This window comes from Numida meleagris, chromosome 2, assembly GCF_002078875.1.
Source record: "Numida meleagris isolate 19003 breed g44 Domestic line chromosome 2, NumMel1.0, whole genome shotgun sequence".
Lineage (NCBI taxonomy): Eukaryota > Metazoa > Chordata > Aves > Galliformes > Numididae > Numida > Numida meleagris.
Window position 1 is genome coordinate 22,807,080 of NC_034410.1, and position 27,344 is coordinate 22,834,423.

The window sequence follows — 27,344 nt, forward strand, 5'->3', positions numbered from 1 at the left end:
TCTGATTTTATGAAGAAACGAAGCTGGGAGTGCGTAACCCAACCAATGCTCTACTGAAGGTTCTTCTCTGAGAGCCCAAGTAGCAGGTAAGTGATTAGGAACCCGGGCACATGTTGTACTTCATACTAACCAGAACAATCTGTAGTAAGCCCTGAAAAAATACTCAAGTGTATAAGGATGAGTAAGACGATACTAGCAAGGGAAAGTGGAAATGTATGCTTTAAGATTACTGAAATGCTCAATAAACACAAATTTTTAGGCTCTGTCTCTATGCTGCCAGTCTGGATAGAGTACTGCTTGAGTACCATGCTGGTCAGAATGGAAGAATGGTGGAGCTGTGTGGGATTCATCTCATCTGACTTTAACTACCTTAAAGTTACACATCTTCTCAAAGGCAGTTGTGCAGGCTCTTTGTAGTTAGCTAAAAAGGACAGACACTTCAAGAGCTCTCTGGGAAAACTAGATGAGAGAATCCTAGCTACAATGGCAGTTTCACTGGAATAATGAGGTGTCCAAAAAGATTAAACAACAATAATAGTTTTTCACGTGTTACTGTTTGTGCTACCAATGATGCTTTTACAATCAAATTCTCATAAAAAGCAAGTCAGCCATTTATACATAACAAATACCTTAACCCAATAACAACAAACATGAATACTCTATCAAACAGTCTTTTTACAATTAGTTCAACTCCACGGCTAGCAGATGTTAAAAGAGTCAACTCCTTTTTTTTTGTTTTTATTGTGAAGTTATATGCTGGAAGTAAAAATAAGTTTTCCTCTGTTGCAATGCATGCTCAGCACATAGCAGACATTGGATTCTTTGCCACTGTTTGGATTGACCTGGACAGTAGTTAGTTTTGCAGATGAGGGAACAGCTGATACTTCTGTAACACATCTGATTTACTTACCTCCTCAGTAAAATATTCTAGAAGAAAGTGTTTCAAAACTGAAAAAATCATTTGAAACAATACAACAGAAACCCCAGAAAACATCAGTTCCAGTGTCCTAATAAGTGAAGAGTTCTCACTATCATCAAAATGCCTTTTTCTCCAAAACTGGATTTTTAGAATAAAGTCAAGTTATGTACTACAGGAATACGAAATATTTACAATGCAGCTGCTGAGATTGCTAAGCGTGACAAAAATACACAGAAGGGTTGGGGACACCTGCTATGAACTCCAGCATGTTGCCATACCAAGGCACTGTGCTGAGCCACTAGGAGCCCAGGATGGACTGGGCACTGAGGAGGGGAAGCTGGGGTTGCAAAGCTGCTTAGATTAGGGATGCCTGAGGAACGGCCTCCCTGCCTGCATGGAGCTGCAGCTGAGACCCAGAGGGTCTCTCTCCTTCACTGCTTTGTGGAAATGGTTTCTCATCCACAATGACTACACCCCTCAATTTGGCATCCTGCTCTGCTGGAAGCTCTCTGCATTTTGCCAGCTGTGAGAAGGGTGTGCCTGTGTCCATCAGACCTGTCCCCTGTGGTCACAGGTGTCACAGCAGCTAAATCCAAAAGGATCAGCAAGAACAAACTGATCTGTTCACCATTCCCCTGCATGGGGGACTTGTCCTGATTTCCTTATTTCTGCAGAGATATGTTGTTAGAAAAACAAAATCTTTCACAAACTGCAGTACGGGACTAGAAGAGAGCAAGGGGAATCACTCCTAGATATTCCTTCTCTCAGAGCCACGTGAAGAGTTACAAGTAATGGGTCTAAAAAATGGATCCAAGGTGCAGAACTGAGAGGAGATTTGCTAGAAGCAGCCTCAGATCATGGAGTCAGCTGGGTTAGAAGCCTCTGCTCCTAACCACTGTATGTTGCCAAAGGAGAAAAGGGAGCGAAAGCAAAACCAGAAGAGAAGGCAAGGCTCTCACAATGTAACTCATACATCCAGCTGCACTGCCGTACATGGCTGCACCATTCATCCTGACCGTAGGCACAATGCAGAGATAGAGAGGAGGGCAAAACACAGTGCCCTGCCTCAGACCAACTGTGCTCAGCATAGGGCACCAGTCCATCTGCCATGGACTGCCATTGCATCCACAATACATTTCCTTTCTGCTTTATTAGCAAGGGTATTATCAGCATGAATTACATACTATACAATCCCATCAAATACAATTATTTCAGTTCCTATAAATTTCAGTGTGGCATGAAGCCATTTAATAGGAATTATACCAGAGATTAATCTGTGTAAAATATGAGTATAGAATACTATTCAGGGGAAACTGTGCACGTTGTCTGACTACAGGAGTAGAAAATCCAGCCCTGCTCAGGGCTTCAGTCAGGAGGAGATGAGACAATGAATGTCCTGCTGGCACTGGAGTTAAACCAGTAGGTCTCCGTACATTTTCCCAATGATTTATTTTTATGCATTACTGTATTGCACATGCTGGTCAGTGTGAGAAAGAGATTCCTGTAAAAGGCAATTTGTTTATTGAAAAAATAAATAGCTTGTAGAGAGGGATTTATATTCATTAGCTTTAAGATACACCCTTCTCTTCACGGGACAGAGCTTCATCGGGCAGGAAAAGAAGTGTAGGAAGCCCTAGCTAGCGGAGCAAGATAGATTATCACTGTGATCCTTTGTCATCTCAAAATGCAGATTTCTATCTAGTATGAGCTGATATACATTCTGTGAAATAAGTGGAATTACATTTGGTTGAATTAGCGGTGAAGTTGTCAGACAGAAAATGAACTGAGCACTGAGTGTGTTGGAGCTCTATTTCCTTGTCATTCTGTCTCTGTGTCATTTTCTCCAGATTATGATTTCTCCTGATTTACACGCTCTAACAGCTTCTTGGCTTCAATACTGAATGCTGTTGGGGTTCAGGTACAGCGAGCTGCTATGAAGCACCCAAGTGCAGATAGGAGGAAGATGTGATCCTAGGTTACCAGATAATGTTTGACTTTTCCAGTTATAAATGACTTAAGCATCAAAGCACAAAAAGAAAGCTGAATGCTATCATTTTATTCCAGGACTCAAGGCTGTGCGTGGCCCCAAACAGATGTCATGTAGACACTGGGGAGTTAATAGACAGCAGTTCTGCAGGTATCAGGACAGCCCTAAGTGGCACAATTGGAAATACTTGTTTCACAAGTCCATGGGCTTACAACTTGCATGCCTCAAATATATGCTGAGGTGGTTTGATGTCAAAGAGCCTTAATGAGAAGGAAGTCTGACAGGCACTGCGGTTTTCATCTTATAAAATCACTGTTCTTTGGGATGAATTTTCTGTTTCTCAGCAGAAAATTTAGCTATACCCAACAGGCATAAGGTTACTGAACAAAGTAATGACTTGTGACACGAACTTGGTAGGCTTTTCTCAGGACAGCTGAACCTGCGGTTTTGGCCACCTCTAAGTGGCAGCCAGTTCCATTAGCGACTGAAAGATTTCCCGTCCCTCCTGCAGTTTCTTGTCTCCCTCCTATTTTGTTAAGGTCCTGCGTGACAGTCAGGCACCTGTATAGGCAGGCTCCGTGCTGGCTTTACACTGCAGCTGTAGCACATATGGAGTACCCAGCAGACATTCTAGGAAAGCAGTTCTGGCTTCACCAGGAAGTGCAGAGATGCCTCAGAGGCACAGAAATGGTGCCAGCCAGTGGGGACATCAGCCCAGAGGCAGGAGGAGGTGCCACCTGTGAGCAGAGGGAGGTGCCAAGGGAAAACGCTGACTGTGGGGGACCACAGGTATTGCTCCTGCACAGGAATGCAGTTAGATCAGCAGGAAATTGCTGAAGGAGGATTTTTGTCCCCTGTGGCTTTGTACAGATAACAGGAACACTAAAAAAATCCCAAACCCGCAAGCTTTAAAGCACAGCGGAAACAAAAACTAAGTGCACACGCAGTGTGGGCCAGGCTCCACAGCACACAGTGGTACATGAAGGAGCCCTTTGCAATCAGTCCAACGAGTCACAGTCCTCAATCACAGTCCTCAACTTTAATAGGTATTAATAAGCAGAGAGGGGTGCTTCAAGGATGGCTTAAAGTGTTACTCTGAAGAGTCCTGCTGGAATGGAGTGATTAGTGCAGAACAAGTTGCTGGAGGCAGGCAGGCAAAAAGCTGGGAATAGGTGGCTGCTCATGGTGGGATGGGGACCTGGGAGAGGTGGGAGGCTGCTGTGCTGTGCTCCACCTGCTTTTACAGAAACATATGGAGTATTCACAAACAGGATGATTAGTGTCTTTATTTTTTTTTTCCCCTATGAAAAATATGGAACTGGGGAAAGCAGAGGACTTGTGGTAAATTGTTCCGTTCATAGAGGGACTGGTAGCCATTTGGGGATGATACCATGAACAAAATGGGGACAGAAACAGAATGTTCTGACTCATGGCACTTCTGCAGTGAATGTAGAAAAAATCATGTGCAAGCTCAGGATCCTGAGCCTTGAGCTCTCACCTGAGCACAAACACTTCTGGGACTTGTGGTTACAGCTGACTGAGGATACTGGGGCATCAAGCACTGCCTATACACAGTAAGTCCTGAAAGCTGAACACACAGCTGTGTCTTTCCTTGAACAATACCCTTTGTGGAGTTTTATTTGTATCTAATATTTCTTCGTAACTATTCATCAAAATCTCTGTCCTTGATTTTTTCCCTTTTATTTATCTTTTTCAACATTCTTGATTTACTTCTCCTCTTCGCCCACAGGGGTGCTAGCATTACTATGAAGAATTCAATGAACAACTGGAACTTTGAAGCTGAAAGAATATCACTGCTACTCATCTTCTCTCAAAAAATATTTTCCAATAAAAACATAAGATTCTGATAGATAATTCATGCATATAAGTGTACTTCAATCATTTTCTCCTCAACAGAAAAATCTAGAATGAAGTGTTAAAATCAGTTGATATCATAACTAAGCCATTAATATTTCCATATTTTCATAAAATAGGTTCCATAAGTCCAGCAGTTATATTTACATCCATATAGCACATAAAATATTATACAAATGAAAAAATATAAATTAGGCAACCCAAAGACTTTACAATGTAATTTTCATTTCAGCCAAACTCTGAGATTTCATGCTTCCACTCAAGGGCATGAATACTCCTTTGAAAGATAAGATGATAAAATTAAGTACCATACCAGTTGGGTCAAAGTCTGGAAAATAATCTGGGCAGTTCTGAGCAGTGATTCTGCCAGCAGGTGTGTCATCCCAGCACAGCCAGCCATCCCATGTCCGGTTGCAGAACAGACCTGGATGTTGAAGAGGATTTCAGTAGTCAATTCAGCAGTCATTTGTGACCCCATTCTGCTCTAGCCTCCCAAGGAATATTGCTATCCCCAGACAATAAAGTGGTTTTGCAATATAAGCCCTTGCTGTTGCTACACTTGGAGATGCGTTTAGGTTGCACAAAATACTTGGTTTTGCCAACCAGATGTTAGTGGTGCTAATGTTACTGAAAACTAATGTTTTAAAGCCTACTGAACGGAGCTTTGAGTGTAGGGTCTGAACCTACACATTCCTATTCTTGATCTTCAATAGCTTTTGACAGTTAATAAATTAGGGGCAACTAATTGCTTCTGGTACCTGTAGAATTATGCTCAGATAAGCTTTTTTATTTAAACTTTCTCAAAGAAACATAGTATTTGCAATAGAGTTACAAAGCTTTAAAATATGTTTTAAGTGTTGAAATTTGCACTGATAATTTAAGTTGCAATAACTGTGAACTAAAATGGAAAGCATAAAACTTTAGAAGTTATTTTTATTCCAGATTAGATGCAAAGGAAAAAGGATATCTTCATGAAAACCTTTTCTTCATTAGGTAAGATTTTATGCACAGATATTTTGCCATCATCAAGTTAGATGTGCTAATGAAGCTTGTCCACTTCATTAGCAAGCCATTGTATCAGCTGTTTGCTATCTTTCAGGCAATCTCTTGTTCTCTGTCTTCGAGATACATTTGAAAGACTTTAGAAACTGTTTTGTAATACCAAAGAAGAGAGCAAAAAATGTTTGCAACTTAAGTTTGTATCTGAAAGACAAAGCAGAATGGAGTTGGTAGGGATTTCAGGCTTTAATTTTAAATCCTTTGCCTTGCCTTATAAATAAAGATCCATACAACGTGGACTGTGTCTTTCAAGGCCAGGAACAGGATATATGCATATATATGCCCATAATTATAAATACATATATACCAACATACACATACATATATATGTTTTTGAACTCCTGTAGCAAATCAAGCAGTCTAAGTAATAAACCACAAAAGGCAGACGTGAACAACGTGTTGCTGAATCACTGATCAGAACAATTGCATTTTAGGAGGGAGTGTGGGAATGTGCAGGATGGTCAGGCATTCCCATGTGCTTGAACTGTACATTTCTTCATAACTTCACTGTGGTTTAAGCTAATCAGTTCTACCTTGAAATGGGCAAGGTATACCCAGTAGATGCCTTCAGCTTGTATTTTGGGCTTTTCTTCTCAGGAGACCTCCCTCAGGAGACAATTGTCCTTCACATTAAGGGAATTAACTGCCTCATACCATCCTCCCTTTCAAATTTGCAGCCAAGAGATTCGGACACCTGCTCAATTCCATCTGCTTATGAAATATATTTAATATTTATGAAATGTAGATGCTGTAATTCAGTTGTGACTCACAGAAACAAGCCCACAGTAAAAATGCAACTTCAGTAGTGTTGGCATCGTTCCCTGTTCACCTATTATCTTCAGTCTGAGATACAAATGCATTAAACACATGTTGCTATGAACACAACACTCCCCAGTGGCACCACTGAAACCCAGCTGCCTGTTGAAGGAGCGCAGGTACTGCTGAGCTGTTGGTCTGCTGCTGTCCTGCTGGGACAGCTCTGCCCGGGAGAAACCACCCGGATGTCATAACAAGAATCACTCCATGCTGGCCAAACACTTCAGCCCTTTGTGACGAATCACGTGTGCAAGGGGCAAAAAAAAAAACAACAAAAAAACAAAAAAACCCACTATCAATTAATGCAAAAATTACGTATTTATAGTGCTGGAGACTAAACAAGTAATCCGTGCAGATAATAGGCTTGCCCCTCAAGCCCAGCAGCTAAAGGCCTGTTTATGTCTGAAACATGACAGTTTCTATTGCACAACTCTGTTTAAATACTTGCACGGTGCTGGGTTTTTTGTTTGTTTGTTTCTTTTTTCTCCCATTACTGGCCTAAATGAAAACCCATTTGAAGCAAAGGGTTCTACATCCTGCATTTCTACATTCATTCCAAAACATTTCTGCATCAAGGCCTGAGTACCTTAGCATCTAATCATTGACTCTTACAGACATCAGTAAAATTGGATAAAGAGTTGCAGAAATGCCTTTGTTCTCATATTGAAAAGAAACCCACCAACGTATTATCTCCACCTCATTTATTATGTTGTTTGATTTTTTTAAATATAACTTCTCTTGAGCAGTGCCCCAGTCTCTGTGTCCTTAGGGACATGACTTAGTGGCAGTGTGGTGATGGATCAACAGTTGATCTTAGAGGTCTTTTCCAACCTCAGTGATTCTATGATTCTATGACTTCATGATTCTTTACTTGCACAAATTGCCAGAATGCCTCAAGTATTTTTTCTCTAGCTTCCTCACAGCTTCTTCCTTATTTTCTGTGAAAAAAGTGACCAGAAGAGAACCCTCAGTCCCAGCCTGAAAGACTACTTCATTCATTGCATGCCATTGTTACATCACTATTATTTGTCATTTTCCTTTTTATTAATCTTAACATGTGCCTCCTATTCAGTAACGATCTGTCCTCAGTGCTTTATAAACCTCTTTTTACTAGTGTTACTGTTGAATATGGAAGACCTGGAACACTTGTGTTGGTACAGAGCATGACAGTAATCAGTTAATTCAAGGCAGACAGAAAAGAAAAACAAATGAGCACAGCAACAGACTGGCATTTATATTTAAGATATCACTGCTCACAATCACATCTTTATGTAAGAGTACCAAAAAGTACTGCACTGACAGTTCTGGAAAACATAACTACCTAAGAAAGAGAACAGAAATTCAAGTAGCAAAGCCCTGAGCCAGCAATACACTTCATCTTCATGATGCAGGTAACACCTGCGCAGGAAGGGAGGAAGAGCTGTTCATTCCCTGGGCTCACTCTAGCCTTTCTTCTTTCTTAGCATCTCAGAGGACAGTAAGTTAGTGTGAATCTGACTGCTGCTTACCGGGAGGCAGCTGCACTCCGAGGAAAAATATAGGTTAGTATAAAGAACAAAATGCTTCTTTGTAGTGATATACACAAACGTGGTAATATACAAACAGAACTTTTTTATCTTCTTTACCTTTTTTCCTATATGGAGGAGCTCTGTTCATCCTCTCATAGCATTTGAACTGCGAATCTATTATCTTCTGTCGTATGACTGAATTTTCAGTTACTACAGGCTCTAAGGTAGGATCAGTATAATTTACAGTAGCAGTAAGACTTGGAACCATTCTCTGTACAGAAAGGAAAAACTGTTAGTGCCACTGAATAAACCAGGATTAAAAAAATTACAAAAGAAGGTCAAAAATCTTCATTATGCATTCTTCAAAGGCCTTTTATTTGCATATTTTGCATTATGATAGACCTTACGGTGTTTTCAAAGTAAATGCTGAATTTCAACTCAGTTTACTTCACTACAAACTCAGGATTTTAACCAAGCCCTTTTTCCTGGCAAAAGAAAGAACCATTAAATACTTGGTAAAGTCTTTAAAATCTTTCCATTTAGATTAGTGATCTGCAAAAAAATTTTGTACGTATCTGCCCGATGCTACACCCATGTATTTCTTCTCACTTGTGTTGATTTCTCTCTAGATTACCCAGTCATGGCCACAAGCTGTAAACAAGCCGATTTCTTCATGTTTTCTGCTTTCTGCTTTGAGCTCCTTCAACTGTTAAGGGCAGCGTAAAGGATTTAAACCTCACTACCTGAGCTGGGCTCTTAATTAAGAGCCTAAGCAAAGTGTGCCCAAATCTGAGAATCTGAATAAAAAATCCTCTTTGATCAAGTGGCCTCTTCTGAAGGATTCCACCCTGAGCTGCCTGAAGGGCACACAGAAGGACCATAGCCTATGGAAGGCCAAGATGTCATAGGCAGAGAGGTCAGTTGTTCTCTTTCTGTCCGCCCCTCTGTTGCGCAGCCCAGATCTATGAGTCAGGGCGGAAATGAGTGTGTGGAGCTCTAGTTAAAGCTCTTGCCTTAATTTTGTATCAGGGCGCTTCTTGGTGGGAAGGTGATGGGAAAGGGTTAATTCTTCTGTTTCCCCAAGCAAAACCAATGCAGCTGTGGCACTTTCCTTTTATGACTCTACTTTTTTTTTACCTACAAAGCTATACTTAAGCCATTTCAAGTACATACAGAGTTATTTACAGTCTCCTTCAAAACTTAGGGCTCCCAGAAGCCCACTGCCTTGAATTTCTTGGTGATCTTTCTTATTCAAAGCCTGCATTTCTCTAGACAAGCCACACAAATCATGTGACTAGCATTACTATTTTTAGCAATATTTTCTCCATAGGAAAGAGTGAGTTTAGGATATTTAGGAGTATGCTTCAGATTATATTGATCATCTTCCATGCACATTTGAGCCTATGAGATTCACATTAACACCAAATGCTAGTATACAGATCGTTATGCAGGCATTTAGAATTGTACAATGAAAAATCATGACGGGTTTGAAAGTTCAAATATGAAGTGACTTCTTAAATTATTGTTTCCCTTTTTTATTGCACATTGCAAGCAGCTGTATCTCATTAACACATTGCTTTCTTTACCATTAGCAGAGATAAATCAGCTCAGTAAAATACATAGCAAAACAGAGTATGTTTGACTTAGGTGAAAAAATGTCATTACTTTACGTAGATATTTCTTTGCTGAAACATCTCAGTTTCATCTTTTTATACTCTTCTACCTAACCAATTGTATTTTCCTAATTTAATCTTTTTTCATACTGACAATTTATTTTTGAACTTTATATAGCTACTATCTGAAGACTGGAATCCACTGAAGGCACTTAACATTACTGCACAGAATGTGAAACTTGAAATAAAATGACAGAAAGAAGACGGAAGATATTTTTTGGTAAATATAATTCTATATAAATTTTGTGTATAAATACATATATATATATATATGCATGTATAGATATGCCTGGAGGGCAAAGGCATTTGGAACATTTCATCTGGCCACTTAAGTGATAAAATAAAGCTTCTAAAAAGCCAGAACAGGAAATACAGAAGCAAAGCCCAATATATTTGGGATCCCTCCTTTACAAAAAGATTGAAGGAGTAGATGGTGTCCAAGGGGATCGTTTAAAAACCAAACCAGCAATGTTGCAGATCCAGCAAGTATCGCAGGAAAAAACAGGTGAAGCTTTTCAGAGGTCTCCAGGTCTGTTTTTGCCCTTCATGTCCATGTATCACCACAGGCCTCAGCGCTTCCCTAAAGAGATTCATAGATACTCCCGACTTATTTTTTTTCCCCATTTTTATTTTCAATAATACCTCAATTCCAAGCTGTTTGCATTTGAGAGAGGAACAGCAGTGTAGGCAAAGACAAGCTAGAAGGGGTGCCATGTCACTGCCTCTGTTCTCAACAATTCATCTGTTAGTGGGGGCCAGTCTGGGAAGGCACTCATGTTTTGAAAGCATAATCATCTGATAATGCTTGGAAAACATCACCAATTTTCTTTCCACTGAAAAAATGCTTTTATTTAACTTCTGTTTTCTTTTCAGAAGGAGATGGTCTGTTCTTCAGATCTGTTTGACCAAACAAGAACAATTCACACTAACAATGCAACCAGAATGACTGAGGTTGCTGGTCATAAATTGCAGTTTCTTTTGCTTTATCTGTACAGAAGAAAGCACAACACAACTATGTGATAAATGGCAAATGCGAGCTACACAGATAGAACTGTAAGTACTTTTTCAAGTGCTTTGATATGTCTTTCCCTTCTGTTAAGTTGTTTTGGATCATTATCATCCACCATTCTTCAAAGGACAGACTTTTCCCAGAAGATTGCACAGTACAGAAACATATAAACTGAAATCAAAAGTAAGAAATGCCATCAGAAAAGAAATGCTCCATTCCTGTCTTTTAAATGGTGAAGATGTAACAGTTTATAACCAGGGATGGAAATTTTTGGTGATGAGATACAAGAGAGAGAAAACATCCTTCTCTTCAAAATCATTTTCATAATTTGCTGTATGTAAGGGACTGATCTAGTTTCTGAAGAAGACAGCTCTTACTGAGTATAGATTAATGAAAATAGTATTTGGAGGCAGAGAGTTCCTGTGGTGGTGGATAGGATGAAAGTTTTGGATTGCGCACTAAATTATTTAAAGTGCTCAACCACATAACTGTTCTACTACCTTTGAGCAAGGCAATCATGTTACAGTTGAAATTGTGAGAAAAATTCCTATTACCCACATTTGGTCCAGGAATTCACTTAGAGAGATTAAAAAGATAGATGAGAATGTGCCACAAAAGCTCAGTGAAAATAATTACTTCATCAGGGGAAACCATGTAATGGCCAACAGTAAAAATAAAGCAACTTTGGATAAAGACTGGAATATTAATGTTAGATTACATCAGTCTCTTAAATTTATCTCATTTTTTACTTATCAAATCAGAAGAATCAGATTTTCAGTTAGTCACACACGTATTTCCAGGCACCTTTGATGTAATTGTAAAAGCTTGCGTGTGAAATCGAATTACAGGGTTATGCGTAGGTGTGTTACCGGTATTGTTCATCTGTGATGTGCCTAAAATATACTCTTCCATTTGATTACTCATTTCTTTTTGCCTGGATTTGAAAAGCCAGCCCTGGAAGTTTGAACAATATTTTCTTCTGCCTTGAAACAAATGATCATTTCAGCTGACTAACAAAAAATAAATCTGCTGGCTTGCAGGAGAGTGAGCAATTAGGCCTCTGTTTGCAATGTTAGTGTTTTCTACCACACACGAAAGAACTGTGCGTCCACCAGCACTCTCGTACATGGAGCCTAGTGCCCGTTCGCCCCGAAGCCATGGGCAGAACTCCCACTCAGCTCAGTGGGATGGTGATCTGGCCACATATTCCTGCGATCAATTACACAAAGATGTACACAATTCTGATGTTGGATTTTATTGTTTATTTATTCTTTCTGCGCTCCTTACCTTAAGGATGAGAAAAAGGAAAATGGGCAGAAAGAAATACCTGGGTTGCTATTCTGTTATCAAAGGTAGAAGAGGCCTGGGCATGGCTACATGTGAGGAAAGCTTCACCTGATTAGTACCTATGGTACGGAACAAATGTCAAATGTTTGGAGTCCGTTACTGCAAGTTAAAAACCCTTCCCATCCATCCATCAGTTACTTCAGAGGGAAGTATAAACAGTGTTGATACAATAAAGGAATGGCTCATTCATTCACAAATATTCTTTATTAAAGAGAAATAAATATTTCACAACTTAATAAGCGGGATGTGTTGATAGCCTGAAAATGATTGGTTATGATTTCTTCGGAAGAAAAATGTTTAAGTGATGTCCTATGCAGCAGTTTAGCAGCCGTACATATGATGTCACTCCTAAAAGTCCAAGTAAATGACGTCATACATACGACCACCAAGCCACCACGTGATAAATGACTGTTACAAGAAAATGAATTATCATAACAAAGAGAAAGAACAGGCTGCTGGGAATGCTGAAGTTCACTTTATACCTAGAATGGATAAAGTAATCTAGAGAAAGCAACTTGGATTTGTTATTAAACTATATAAAGATAAGCAAATAGTGCGACAGTTGCTGTAATACAGACACCTGTTATTAACCTGTGCAAGATTGTGCCCATTTCTGAAAGACAGAATCCAGATAAAGCAAGCATAAAATTCACCTTTTTCCACAAAATATTGGATGTGATAAGCAAGCATGCCCAAATATTTTTCTTCCACCATCAAGGACTTAGACTAAACATGACATTTAGGAAAATAAAGTATTTGCAGCTTTCTTTCCTTGATTTTTCCCCCTTCCATTAAATACAGCAATTTTGCAAGTTTACTGTTGAGCTCAGTCAAAATGTATTTCAGAATCTGGACGCTACAACTGCTTATTGATTTTGATAGCTCAAAAATACACTTGATACATTTCTTTTAAAACTGCTCCGTTTAGTCACCACTTAGTGGGTGACTTAACTCCTGTTCTTTGATACACCACATCTTCAAGCAAGAGCTCAGCATGACTCAGCCTCGTTGCAGAGCCCCTGTAGTACCTTGACTGTGTTTGAAATACTTTTCACAGCGACTAGTGTCAGAACAGAGAAGAAAACCACTGTGATGCCTTAGGAAGGTCATTAACAGAAGGCACTCACTAAACACAACAATGATTTCTTATTCATTACAAACGTACTTATGAACAGCAGACAACTTCTTGGGGGAAATACCTCAACATGTTTTACTGAACTGTCGAATGCTAAAATTTTCTCGTATTCAATTGATGTTGAAACAGGATGAAAACATCTCATAGTTACATCCCATATGAAGATTTTGGCAGCTATTAAACAAGCAAAAGATTATCACCCACAGTAGATGAAGACAATGCGCTTTTAATGGAAAGCAACTTGTACTCCTCTCTTACAGTTCTTGTGCATTGCTGCAGTCTGTACTTGCTCACGTGAGGAGGCTTTACTCTCAGGACAGCCTGATGCAGACTGTGAGCAAAGAGGAAGGCTGCAGAATGCTTCAGGGATTTTGAATGCAGTGCTAATTAATCATCTTGCAAGAGTCCTCTTTAGGGCAATCAGCTGCATAGCAACAATCTTATTTTGTGAAAAAGCAAAGACAGAGATGCAAATGTCCTGCTCACCCCAAAACCTTTGGTGAATACAATTCCTCTCCCTCCTGAAAAACTGTATGCAGCTAGGGTCTGAAATTCTCAGAATAACCTTCAGTGACTATCATCAGCAATGTACTTTCCCAAATATTCATTGCATGAGAAGAGCTCTGAAATTTGCATCTGGAATTTGCAAATCCTTACAGCTTGAAGCAACCCATAGCTACAAAGGAAAATACGCCCTTCCCACTACTTTGTCAGCACACCTCCTTGCCCTCCAAAGGCTGGTACCTGCTCTAAACCAGATGCTGGGGAAGACACTGCTTAAGCAGGAAAAGCCTTATGCAGAGCAGGAGCAGTCTGCGGCCCCTCACTGCTGCGTATCACACCTGTAGCTGTGGGAGCACAGCAGGCTGTGGCACCTCACTGCTGTGTATCACTGCTGCAAGGGTGAGATGCCTGCACCATGAGCCATGCCCTCATCACACTGGTAAACAACTTTCTAAGTGGCTTCTGGAGATTCAAACCTACCACAGTTGTGTTCCAAAATATGCCAGTTTTTGTACTTACCTAAAATCACACTCAGGTGTTCACATAATTAATTTTCCATGTTTCCTGAACTGAAATTATTCACAAGCCTTTCAGGATCTGACACAGTATACCAGACTGTATATAGCTTAGTGACTGAGGCTTGGTAACAGTTTGACAGCTCTGGGCTTAATAAACTGTACATTTTGGTTTTGTTTTTAACTTAAAATGAAATTGTTTTAAAATACAGTCTTGGTCAAAGGGATTTAATTGAATAATGGTGTGGTCTGAAGCTGCAGCATTTCTTTTGTCCTTACTGAGCACTCTGTGGTTGGCTCAGGACAACAAATTTGCAATATAAGAGGAAAAACTACTGCATCCATCCTCATTTACAGGGCAAGAGCAAATTACCATCTGCAGGCAGAAGAGGAGAATTTTTACTTGACAAAATGAGGTAGAAAATACAATTCTCTTATCTCAATGTCCTGCAAAATTGATCGGTCATACAGGAAAAAGACCCAAGCTTATTCCTCTCATTTTCAGTAGTCTGATCCCCCTGGAGATACTGTTCCATTGCTCCATCCTTCTTGTGGAGAGAAATGTGCACGTAGGCAATGGACTAATTCTGCCAGCATGTGGGGACTGAGGTACTTGAGGAAACAAATCGCAGTTACATTCTGGGGCTCTCAGTAATTACTGAGAAACAGACTATCAGGAATAAAGTGAAGTAAGAAATATTCCCTGAGAAGAACAGTTAGAACTTATAAAGAAATTCCCTCTGAATTGCAAAGGATTATCTGGTGATGATGGAAGCACTGCCACTGTTCTGCAGCCAAAAGCAAGGGGAACCGTCAGAGAGACAATAAGGAATTAGCTTCACCTCTAATAACTGAGATTTGGAGCAACAGGTGCTTTAAATAGTTAGTGTTTGGCAAAGAACAATTACTATGGCGTAAATGGTGTAAAAACAACCACAAAGGCATAGAGTGCTGGCTAGTCTATGTAAAAATGACATAGGTAAGAGAGACAGTTTCTATTACAAGGTACCAAAACCACTCAGGACAGATCTAAAGGATGGACACCATGGGGAGGAGGACCTATGGACTACCTGTAACTGGAGTCTAGGACCAATCATGCAAGGAGAGACGCGGGACTGGCTCTGGGAACCCAGGACTGACCAGAAAATCCAACAGAGTGGGAAAGGTCTTTTGGGAAGAGAAAGAAAGACACCCTTTCATTATTACAGACCAAGAATAAAATGTAAAAAATTATTTTTTTCCACCAGCTACAGGTGGAAAAATTTTTGGAAAGGTGACCCTTGCCAAATATTTTTCATATTTGATTTAACAGCAGTGTTCTGGCAAGTACTATCAAGAAAATAGAGCTTGTTCACAGTCTCCTTCTATGACTGTGGCTTCTCCCTTACCAGAAGATAAATTGATCTAAGAGGTGTCTAACAAGATCACAGTATGGCCACCACAGTGGAAAAGGATGGAATACTGAGATTGGAGCAGTGAAAATGTAAATAAACTTGTGCTTAAGTTATACGTACAGGCCAGAAGTTGAAGAGCCCTCTAGTGTAAAGCTATCTAAAAGGAAGGGGATGCAAATTTTACTGCAGAGCTTCTTAAATAAGTCCTAGCCCTGGTCTACTGCTGTAAGGAGCACAGAACCAATGCTGCACGCATGACAGCACTAGTGAGAGATCAATTTACAGGAAGGATCAGCCCAATCTTTCAAGAATGTCCTCCAAATCTATGCTGTAGGCCAGAACACCCCAAACACTCAGTGAGGGCTGTTGACAATTTTAGTTAACAGAATATTTACAGTCCTGTCATTTGATTGTGGAAGAAAAATAATCTGGAACTGTTCCTTCACTTGGCTTTGGTTTCTTACAGGAAGATTTGCTGTTCTTTGCCAAGGCTCCTGTTATGTTATGCAGGTCAGTCAGGATTATTCAAACACAGAAGATATCTCGTCTCTGATGGGTCCTTTGGCTTTGAGAGATCTCTAAACATGCATGATGTTCCAGCCAGCACACTACTACGTGCACCACTTGCAGGGCTATGTGTAACAGACAGAAAATGCCACAAAAACCAGAATACTCTGGTACATATCAAGGCAGAAGATTTTTGCCAAGCACAGGGATGACTGCTCAAATCATTAACTAATTCTGGATTAATTATTTTTGAAACCAAGCTAGCAGAAATATGTTAATTCTCCCCTGTTTATTCTCCTGCTCTCCAGCTCATCTTTGAAGTCCCCGATCCTCAACTACAAACTTAGTATTTTACCCAGATAAGGCATTCTTTGCAATTCTTCTGCATTCTCCATGATTTCTTTTCACTGTTTTGTTCCACCATTCTCTTACTGTTCTCGGCTTCCCTCCCCAACTTTTTCCTCATGTAAATTTAAGTGGCAAACAGCACAGTGGGCAAATTATGCTATGCTGAAACTAATAAAACAGGGAGAGAGGTCTCTGCCGTTCCCCTGTGTGTCTTCTAGCCCCATTTCTACCATTTACAACCAGAAAAGGTGTGAGCTGATGGGGAGACACACAGCAACATTCCATATTCATTCCACATGAAGAGAAGAAAAGCTGAGAAGCAGAGGGGTCTGAGGAGCTAACCAGATACAATCAAGAATAATAAGGATCAAAAGTTTCATCAGGAATACAGAGACAAATATATCTCTGAGAAATAAGGTAGCATCAGGCATGCAAGTAACTCAGACTACACTGAGGCAGAGAGATGCTCACTCCCAGGAGCATCACTCAGACATATACTGACTGCTGTGCAACTGAGGATTCGGATAGTGTCTTCATTTCTGACTACTTGTATTGTTTGTGATTTTATGATAACTGCTTATCATTTGAGGTTCCGCAAGTAAAGCTCAAAGAAACCATTCAACTTACAGGAGAGGTATTTAGTCAAGTAGAAATTAATTTGCTACATACTTAGAACAATAATTACCCAGCCATGTTGCTGTTGAATATACTGGAGTAACAGAAATATGGAGATCAAACAGTTGAAAGTAGTGTTTGAACTGAATAACTAAACTTTATAGTGATATTTGCCATTTCTGTTGCTTTCCTAAGACTCAAACAGTGAAAATTCACAATCACTTAATTCAAAGTTTTACACAACATTTAGGAAGTTTTCAACCACATAAGTTTCCAAATCCAGTCAAAAAAACACAGGCATTACCACCTTCAGACTTGCAGTTCCGTCTCACTGGGGAACTGTGGTTGCAAGTTCAAACTTTTATGAGATATCTTATTCAGAAACATTATTAACCTTATTTCAGAATTTATCAGTAAGAGAACTCATTACTTCACCTGTGCTGTGTAACAAATACAACTCAGTATTCCTTATTTTTCTGAACATCACCGCAAGTTTGAATCTGGCAGGTGTCATTCATTTGTCTCATACTTACAATAAGAAGGATAATCAGTAAGAAGCAACAGTGGGTTGTTTTTTTCATTGTGGAGTCTTCCTGCAGAGGCACCTTGTAGCTGATCCTTCTGGGAATTAAACAGCAAAAACAAAACCAGAATTAGACTTTGTTACAATAAATTCCTATTTTTGTGTATGAGTGTCTTTTTAGACTTCACATGCATTCTGCACGTGTGTGCCTCCAGCCTTATGTGTACTGATGTCTGATTTCACTGGAGACAGGTATGTTTTTATTTCAGCCTCCCCTACAGATGCTGGTGCTAAGGTCAGTGGGCATGAATTACACCTCCATGTTACTACATGACCAGTAGCATATCTAGATCAAACTGTCTCTCTGCCTGCTGATCCTACTTTGGTTGTCCTGATTCTGCTGCTTCTAACCTCCAAATATGGCTGCAGACCTATGAAGAACCTGGATATTTTTAAAATTACCCCCAGAAAAGAAAGATCTGGGGCACAGATAGACCACCCAAAAAGTGTATTTATGCAGTGAGAGAAAGCCAGAGGGTGGGTAACAACAGAACTCAGTGTGGCAGGAAGAGAGATAAATTGTAAACACCTTAAGTTAGACCTCCTAGCAAGAGAGCAAGACTATAGGATTTCATGCTCCCAATTGCAGCTAGCTTGCCTGGTCTGCGAGACTGCAGACAGCCACATGGCACAGTGACTCTCCACCACTGAGAATGACCACTGCAGCCGAACAAAGTGCTGGAGAAGCACAGCATAGCCATGGCTCCACAGGCTGGAAGGGAACTGGACCTGAAGCTTTCTGCTTTTCTTTGTCTCAGAAGTCAACATCCATCCAGCCTTTCTGCCACAGCGAGCAAGGGAGCTATCAACCACACCTTTATTTCTAAGGCATCTTAAAAACTGAGTGAGCACACTACCTGAGCACACAATGCAGGGAGCACCAGACACGTCCATACCCCAGGAATTTAATGGGAGAAAGGCACACAGACTTTGAAGCATAGTTTACGTGTAGTGAGCGAAACAATCCCTTGTATAACGCTTGTTTCTGCCATAGCACTGTAACAGCTCTTCTCAACTTGAAGTGGTGTGCCATTAATGCCACCCATTACAGAGGGGAAAAAAAATATGAGATCAGTTGTAATTGTCCTCATCTAAAGAAGAAATAATCTCAAAATGTAACAAGGGTGTGGCACTTTCACTGCAATCTAATGCACCTGCAAGTAATATCCTATGAATGGGAGCGTTGCATGTGCCACTGCGGTTACATAAACATGGATTGATGGAAAAGAGGATTCAGAGGATCTGCCTGTAATAAGAAGTAGCCTTATTACTGTCTGAGCCTTGCCAGAACCATTCTGGTGTGCAAGAGGTAATGGGACAGGCAAATGACACAGAAATAATACATAATTATGCTGTCAGCCACACATTTGTATTTGATCAGCAATGACAGATAACACAATTGAAACAAAAACTGGTCAGCTAGATCTGAGGAAAATGTCTGGAATTGTTTCCATCTTCTGTGTACTATTCCCCGCAGTGTGTATTGGTTCAAAACTGCCAAAAAATATATGAGCATATAAACAATGGGTCTTGATTGGCTGCCCAACAAGCAGATACGTATGCGTAAATGTGTCTATACAATTATGCACTGTACTGTGAAGTGTTCTGTAGTGTGATGTAAAGTCAGTCTTCGTCTGTATTCCCCCTGCTAGCCTCTTCTGCTGCATCTTCAGGGATGTGCTAAAAAGTAGGCAAAATAACTTTGCCCTTCAAGCTGTTGACAGTCTTACACTACTTGCCGCAAATGGCAGAGATGAATGCAATACTGTGATCTAAAAAGAAGAGGTAAAATCAATAGCAATTCTAGTTACCCACAATGCATCTAATTTCCTGCACTTAGTGCTAGAAGTGCTTACAGCATTATGTTGGATTAAAGCTGCAACTGCAGGTAAATTTTAGTCAGTTGAGATTTTGTGAGCATTTGTTACTATGTACTGAAGAAGCTATTTAAAATACCTTTTGCTCCCATATCTCCCAGTTAAAAAAAGCCATCTGTAAAATATTTAACACATTATATTTCCCCTCTGTTAACTGTGATGTCTGTGCCATATGATACTACATATGAGTAAACGAGTAAGAATTATTTCCCACACTAAATCTTACATAATCTTGATATTTCCAGTCTTTCTTCTTCTAGCCAGCTCTAACCACAGGAATGGCCGACATGCTACTTGAAGTCCAGTACCTGTTTTTTCTTACTCTTTCACAGGAGTCATTTCCAGAGACAACAATTTCAACAGGCTAGGTTTTAACAATGCTAGCATAGGGTCCCTGACTGAGAAGTAGCTTTTCTCTAACCATAAGAATGACCTAGAGCAGTACATACATGGGTTAGAATCAGTATTGGATCAAGGACAACGAGCATCTTGAAATAAAAAGGTATGTGCAGGTTAAAAGTGTTGATCAAGGGGCAGGCCAGGAATAATGTGGAGGCAGAAAGATTCCCGGGAAGGGGAGCCTTGAGGGATGGATCATCAGCCTCTGGACAGAGGGATGGACCTGCATCACCACAGCTCTGTCCCATCTCCAGCAATCCTGGTTCAGGAGTGACGCAACAGGTAAATTGGGATGTGCTAAGTGGCACGCTCAAGGCCTTGAGTTTGGGACTGCTGTGCTAAAAATACTACTTGCGCTACTGCCATGGACAGCCTCCTTGCAGCTGAAGGAGGCTGGAAAGCCCCGAGCAGTCTGAAATAGGCCACAGCTGCACTGGATCTGTACTACTATGAACACAGAAAGGAGCTTGGTCCTTAGCATACACTAATCTCGTGACTCAACCACACACTGGCTTTGGTGACAGCACCTGCAGAAGGAGCCTTTCCCTTGCCTTATTCAGGCTGCTTATTGCCACCTGACTTGTGCTACCCTCACAGCCATTTGGTAAGGCCACACTATGAAGTAGGCCTGGAATTAGTTTTAAACTACACACTTTTTAAACAGCACTTTTTTTTTTTTTTTTTTTTTTTTTTTTTACCATTGCAGAGGGAAGAACTAGAAATTCTAACGTTTCAAAATGTTTTGTGCATAGGCATTTCAGATGTTTCTTCACTGCAGGTATTTCAAGGTATGCATGAGGTTTTCCTGAGATCATGCATATTGAAATGAACATGAGCAATTATAGGCAAAGTACTGATAGCTATTTGGATCACTGGAGCTAATATAAGAATGATTATTATGAGGAGTTAATACTGCAGATTTTGTTTCATTTGCTGAAATTCTCAAGCAAATTTTAGGTTCCGTCTTGATTCACGTTTCTCTACTGTTTATCATTTTTTTGGTAAAGTTCATCAATATCCTTGCTTGATGTTAAGACAACATTAGGTGCTTCATACATTTAAGTTTCAAAACATTCATATTTATTCATATTTAATCAGAGGCACATTGTTAAAGCCCAGTTTTTTTCCATGATTGTATTAATTCTCCATCCTCAGTTGCTTATAATAGTTATGTACGAAATCCCAGTCCGATTTTTAAACTAGAATATTGTTCTGTATTGCTTTGTTAATGTAGCATAGCTTATTATGTACAAAGATATTCCTCTTGCTTCAGCTATTATAGTAATACCATGGGCACCTCGGGATTAGTCCTGAAGCTCTTCTGAGGAACAGTACAACATTCTATTGGTATTGTCATCTCTTTTGGCTCTGTTCTGATTATTGCAGTTTTAAATACTAAACTGAACAGGGCTTTAATTACAATTACCACTGGGTTATCCAAAAGATGGGACAACCTTACCCACTCAGTCATTTGCACAAGTGGCCTGACATGGCCAACAAGGAGGGCCAGAAAAAGGTGTAAGGGTAAAAGAGAGGGCAGTAGATAAACATTTATTTGCTGCAGTCCAAAGAAACAATAAGAAAGAAAGGCTCTTTGGAGGAATAATGAGATAAACTTCTCATTTAATTATTCTGCCCTGATTATTCTGCAATGCCATATTTCACAAGAATGTTGACATACCTTTGGAGGAAGATTTTAACAACATAAAATGGGACTAGTAGTATTTGTGATCAAATACTTGAAACTTTTAAAATTCACTTTGTACCTCTTCATTTGTCCAACGTGTTGTTTAGATGGATTTCTTACCGCCCCTGTGCAGTTTTCTCAGAGTGAATAGCTGTGCACTCGCCTTCAGCCCCAGTGTCTCTAGGGTTTCTTAACACTAGGACTTGTAGATCCTCTCAGTGAGCATTTTGCCACTCAGCACAGGAGGACACTGACCTGTGCCAAGGTTGGAGCAGGAAAAATAGGGAGAGGCACATGGGTAAGAAACATGCAAGCCAGTAGCCCCTGTTGCTGAATGCTCAGTGAATTCAGATCCAAGGAGGAGGTTGCAGGTCTGTCTCACAGAATCATAGAAAGATTCAGTTTGAAAGGAACCTTTAAAGATCACTTAGTTCCAACTCCTTGCTAAGGCCAGGGATACCTCCCTCTAGATCAGGTTGCTCAAATCCCTATCCAGCCTGGCCTTGAACACCTCCAGGTATGAGGTATACACATCATCTCTGGGCCACCTGTTCCAGTGTCTTACCACCCTCATCATAAAGAACTTCATTCTTATATCTAATCTAAATCTACTTTCTTTTAGTTTAAAATCATAACCTCTTGTCCTATCACTATGGGCCTTTGTAAAAAGTCCCTCTCCAGCTTTCTTGTAGGTCCCCTTTAAGTACTGGAAGGCTTATAAGGTCTCATAAGGTCTCCCCAGAACCTTCTTTCTCCAGGATGAATAAGATCAGTTCCCTCAGCTCGTCTTTATAGGAGAAGTGCTCCAACCCTCTGATCATCCTCGTGGCCAACTCTGGACCTGCTCCAGAAGGTCTGTCTGCTGTGGGACCCAGAGCTGAACACAGTACTGCAGGTGAGGTCTCACAAGAGTGGTGAGCAGAAAGGGACATCCACTTCTCTCAGCCTACTGGTCATATTCCTTTTGATGCTGCCCAGGATACAGCTGGCTTTCTGGGTTGTAAGAGCACATTATTGGCTCATACTCAGTTTTTCATCCACCAGAACACCCAAGTCCTCCTCAGAGGTGCTCTCAATCTACTCATAACCTAGCCTGTATTCAAGTTTGGGATTGACAAAACCCAGGTGCGGATCACTGCACTTGACTTTGCTGAACTTCGTGAGGTTCACATGAGCCCACTCTCAAGCCTGTCCAGGTGCCTCTGGATTGCATCCCTTCCCTCCAGAGTGTTGACTGCACCACACAGCTTGGTGTCATCTGCAAACTTGATGATGTCCCACTCTCCATGTTACGGACAAAAGATGTTAAATAATACTGACTCCTAGGGGATACCAGTCATCAGCGGTCTCCATCTGGACATTGAGCAGTTGACTGCAACTCTCTGAATGTGACTGATCAGCCAATTACTTACCTATCAAGTGCTCCATCTATCAGATCTACCTCTCTCCAGTCTAGAAAGAAGGATGCTATGTGGGACAGTATCAAATGCTTTGCACAAGTCCAGGTAGATGACATCAGTTGCTCTTCTCTTATCCACCAATGATGTAACCCTATCGCAGAAGACTGCCAAATTTATCAGACATGATTTGCCCTTAGTGAAGCCATGCTGGCTATCACCAATCGCCTCTTTGTTTTCCATGTGCCTTCACATAGTTTCCAGCTTGCATTTGTTTTGCCAGATGTGTCTGGGGGAAAGTATTAAAATTGTTTTCTCATTCCAATCTGGACATTTTTACCTCTGTTTTCATAATTTAGGCTACCGCTTTGGGCCAGGAGTCAGCTCTGCAGTCACATTACTATAATCCCAGGTCCTGTGTGGACCAGCACTGCAGCATGGTAATAACAGCCCCTGTAGGCAAAAGAAATACTATGGTTGTGATTCCAGCTGTGAGAAGGAAACAGAGCCAGTCCCTCTTATTTCCTAAGCACATGCTCTAACTATTAGCCTACAATGGTCTGCCAGTGGATTAACTGGAACCATGGTCTTCTCACAGCCATATTTCTGAGGGAAATGCTGAGCTCTATTCAGTGCTTCCTATGCTAGAAAGCTGGTGATCATCAGTGCCAGGTGGAGAAATGCACCTCCTTACAGCCTCTAGTCAAACTGAATAAAAAATAGAAAGAAAAACAAAATAGCTGCTACCTTGGCTGAATGTTCTTTTAGGATAATTACAAGTTTTGAAAAGCCAATACAATACATATATGGGTGATCAAGGTGATCGTATACGCTACAGAGAAAGTGGAAGATAGCTATTCTTTGGCTAAATGGCAGACAACTATATTTTTAAAGAACATATAACACAAGAAACATGCTTTGAATGCTAATCATATACAATGTTTCTGCATCCTCCAGTGGCTAATGCAAAGGGAGGTGATTCCCACCACAAAGAAGTAGCCAAGAAACTACATTTTTAGTACTCAGGAAGCCACCCCTCACCTCCCTCTGGTTGTTGGGCAAGAGGTTTTAGGAGGCTTAAAATAAAGTGGAAACAAATAAAATTTCAGGAAGGGACTAGTAAAATACTTCAATGAACTTGTTGGTACCCAAGGTCTGCATTACTCACAAAGACTGGATGGTGTCATTTTAAATGTACTCTGGGAAGCTGTAAACCATAACATATTCCAACTCAAAAGTATTAACAGGAGTATCTAAAGCACTTCTGGAGGTTAACAAGTTCAGTGGAATAAGAACATAATGACAAGGCAGTCCTAGATGCACTTGGGATGCACACTTGAAGAGTTTAAGAGAAGCAAGAAAAACTGGATAGTAAGTGTTGAACTTATGGGTGTTCCTTTTTCCATTTCCCAATTTCTTTCTGCACGACATTGGCAAAATCTTTATTTATTTATTTACATGAATGCAACCACATATGTGACATTCTTCCTTCGTGGGCCAATATTTTTTTTGATTCCATATATTGAACATTTTTTAGTAGTTTTCTTTCAGCTGAAGCATATACTGGAAAGAAAAACTGTTATTTAATATTTCCTCATAGCCAATTCATTCTCAGTTTTCCATTCAGTCCTTCCCCAGGCAAACTCCCACTGGTCCTTTTTTTGTAACCATGCATTCCTATAGATTATTTGAAGTAAGTGAATATTTTATGGGGTGGGCAAAATAACAAGAAAAACATTATACTTTTTTATTATGTTACTGTTTTTATATAAGTCATATAAAGCGTGAAAAATCATATGAGTGGATTGCTATAAATCAAATGCACATGACACACATTTAGAGCATTTTGTTCTCACTTGGCAGCAGCATACCGATGTTAGAGCTGGATGTAGGATGTAGGTTTCATTTCTACCCTGACAAAAATGAGCCTTTTTTTTTCTCATGTCTGGCTCTAATTTTATAGCAGCTCTGCTAATAATGAATAGAAATCCTAATTATGATTTGAAGTCATAAGATGTTACCATTGACTTCACAGGGCTGTACCTAACAGGGCTCTTAAATGAGCTAGTAGAGACAAAGAAGCTTTAGAGCATGCAAGCCATCCTGTGACAGTCTCTGAAGAAAGCTGTGTGTGTCTGAGCTCTCAGACAGCTTTTACAGATACAACAGCTGGTCTACTTGGAAAGAGATTACCTCTGGTGGTAAATCTTACCTTACCTACGCTCTTAAAATATTACACCTAATGCAGCACTGGTTTTTCTGTTACCATTTCTAAACTACAATAAATGGAAGTGAACTGAAGCTATTATTACATTTTTACACTGTTTTTACAACTGATATGACAAAGATACAAAACTGTAATGAAGGATGCAGATATAAAGCAACATATGTAAGTCAGTAAAAAAAAACAAAAAACAATCTCCATTAGTTACTGCAGAATAATCAAATATCACAGCTGTAGTGCTTGATTACTGTGTTGCTCCTGTCAGGAATTACAGCACAGGATTAGATAGAATATTAGCACTCATTTCAGTTAGGGCAAAATTCGCACATTCACTATGTGCTATGGCATTATGCATGTGTTACAAAAACCCAACAATGACATTTACATATGATAAATTACTATCAACTGCTACTTTGCCAAGAGGTAGCTATTAGCCACTGAAATTAAAACTCTGAGAAGAACTCCAGAGTAACGTATATGAAAAGTCTTATTTTCAGTCATAATCATGGTAACAATGCAGGCAAGGTTCATAGTGTATACATATGCTTGGGTGAGAATAAAGGGACAAACGGGTCTTTTCAGAGACTTGCAGAGAGACTAGTGTTTTCTTCATGGTTCCTCTTTTCTTCTGTCAGCTAGCAAGGAAAAGAAATGAGGGAATGGGTACACTGCGCTCTCGCTGCCCACTGTGCTGGGGCAGTCTCAGCACTGGCTCTAACGGAGTGCAAAGGTTCTCACTCTTCTACAGAAGCTGCGGCGCAGACACAAGGCGGCAGGACTGCTTTTCTGCCAGCCCGGGGTTTTCCTTCTTCCACAATATTGTTAAGTGGAGCTCCGGGACAGCCCTGGGAAGCTAACCTACATACTTTTAAAAGGAAAATGGCAGAGCATGGAAATTATTTGCTGTCTCTAATATTGGCAGAAATGGCTCCTCAGAACTTGCTACATGTAATGCAGATCTTTTTATTGGCCTCTTGGCATTGTCACGGTCTCACTTGCTATTACCGTGATCACTTCGAATTCATTCTCTGAATTTTCATTTTGCTCTCCTTTCATGCATCAGTTCTGTATGTGAGATTCTAACCACACAGATAATGCATAGCTTGATTTTGTCTTAGGGCTTTGGTGGGGAGCAGAATAGGCTCTGACGCAGCTTGTTAGCCACATGGTGGATAAAGGAACATCAGGCCTGGCGTGTACCTGCTCTGCTGGTAAGGCCGAAAGACTGTGAGGCCATTGCAATTCTCAAGCAAATCAGTCAAGTGCCATTTATGATCACTTCCAACACAATGTGTTTTTTAAGACTGCCAAAACCAATTCTGAACACTTCCTTATGCCAAGGTTTCCTTTTGGTAAAATCTTGATACACTTTGGCTAAAGACTGCATTGGGCAGGGATTTGTTTTGCTGGGGCTGTTAAACTGAATTTCTGGCTCCACTAGGCAAGGAATTCAGAAGCAAATCCAAAGTGTCAGCTGAAGTCACTAATGAGGATTAGCCTCCAGGTTTTGAGTCAGCTGAAAACAGAGAGTCAGTTTTGCATTTCTGAGCACAGCCAGGACCCACGCAGGTGCCATGGGGCTATTCTTCAGTTTAGCCTATAGACTTGGATACTTTTGAACAGCTAGGTGTTGGGTTTTCCCAGATCTTCCTATCAAATTCAGCTGCAGAGATAATCTTGACACAAATGATACAGTCAAAAAGGGAAAGAAAGGCCTCCAATATAGCAGCCTATTTGTAAAGCTTTTCAAAATAAAAACCTGGAAGTACTCTGTAATTCTCAGCAAGACTTTTCCTGTTAAACCATAGGTTGCCAATGGTAGCATTTATTTCATTGGCAATGAGTAAAAAGACCTGAAACCTTAGCCTTTCAGTGCTGTTAATAACTTCAAATATCCAAATATCCATCCATGATCAAAAGCTTCATGTGGAAAAATAATAGATAGTCTCTTCCATAAATTACATTG

At 40.2% G+C, this 27,344-nt stretch overlaps 1 protein-coding gene across 1 annotated transcript in view; it reads right to left on the reverse strand.

Moving 5' to 3' along the window:
* Positions 1-27,344, reverse strand: part of CALCR (calcitonin receptor) — a 147,335-nt gene that overhangs the window by 49,487 nt on the left and 70,504 nt on the right. The window contains exons 2-4 of the mRNA XM_021389025.1: positions 17,745-17,832; positions 8,282-8,435; positions 5,095-5,205 (exon numbers count right to left, since the gene is read on the reverse strand). Of these exons, the coding sequence (XP_021244700.1) occupies positions 5,095-5,205; positions 8,282-8,435; positions 17,745-17,792 (313 nt within the window). The 5' untranslated portion in view covers positions 17,793-17,832. The remainder of the gene's footprint in view (positions 1-5,094; positions 5,206-8,281; positions 8,436-17,744; positions 17,833-27,344) is intronic.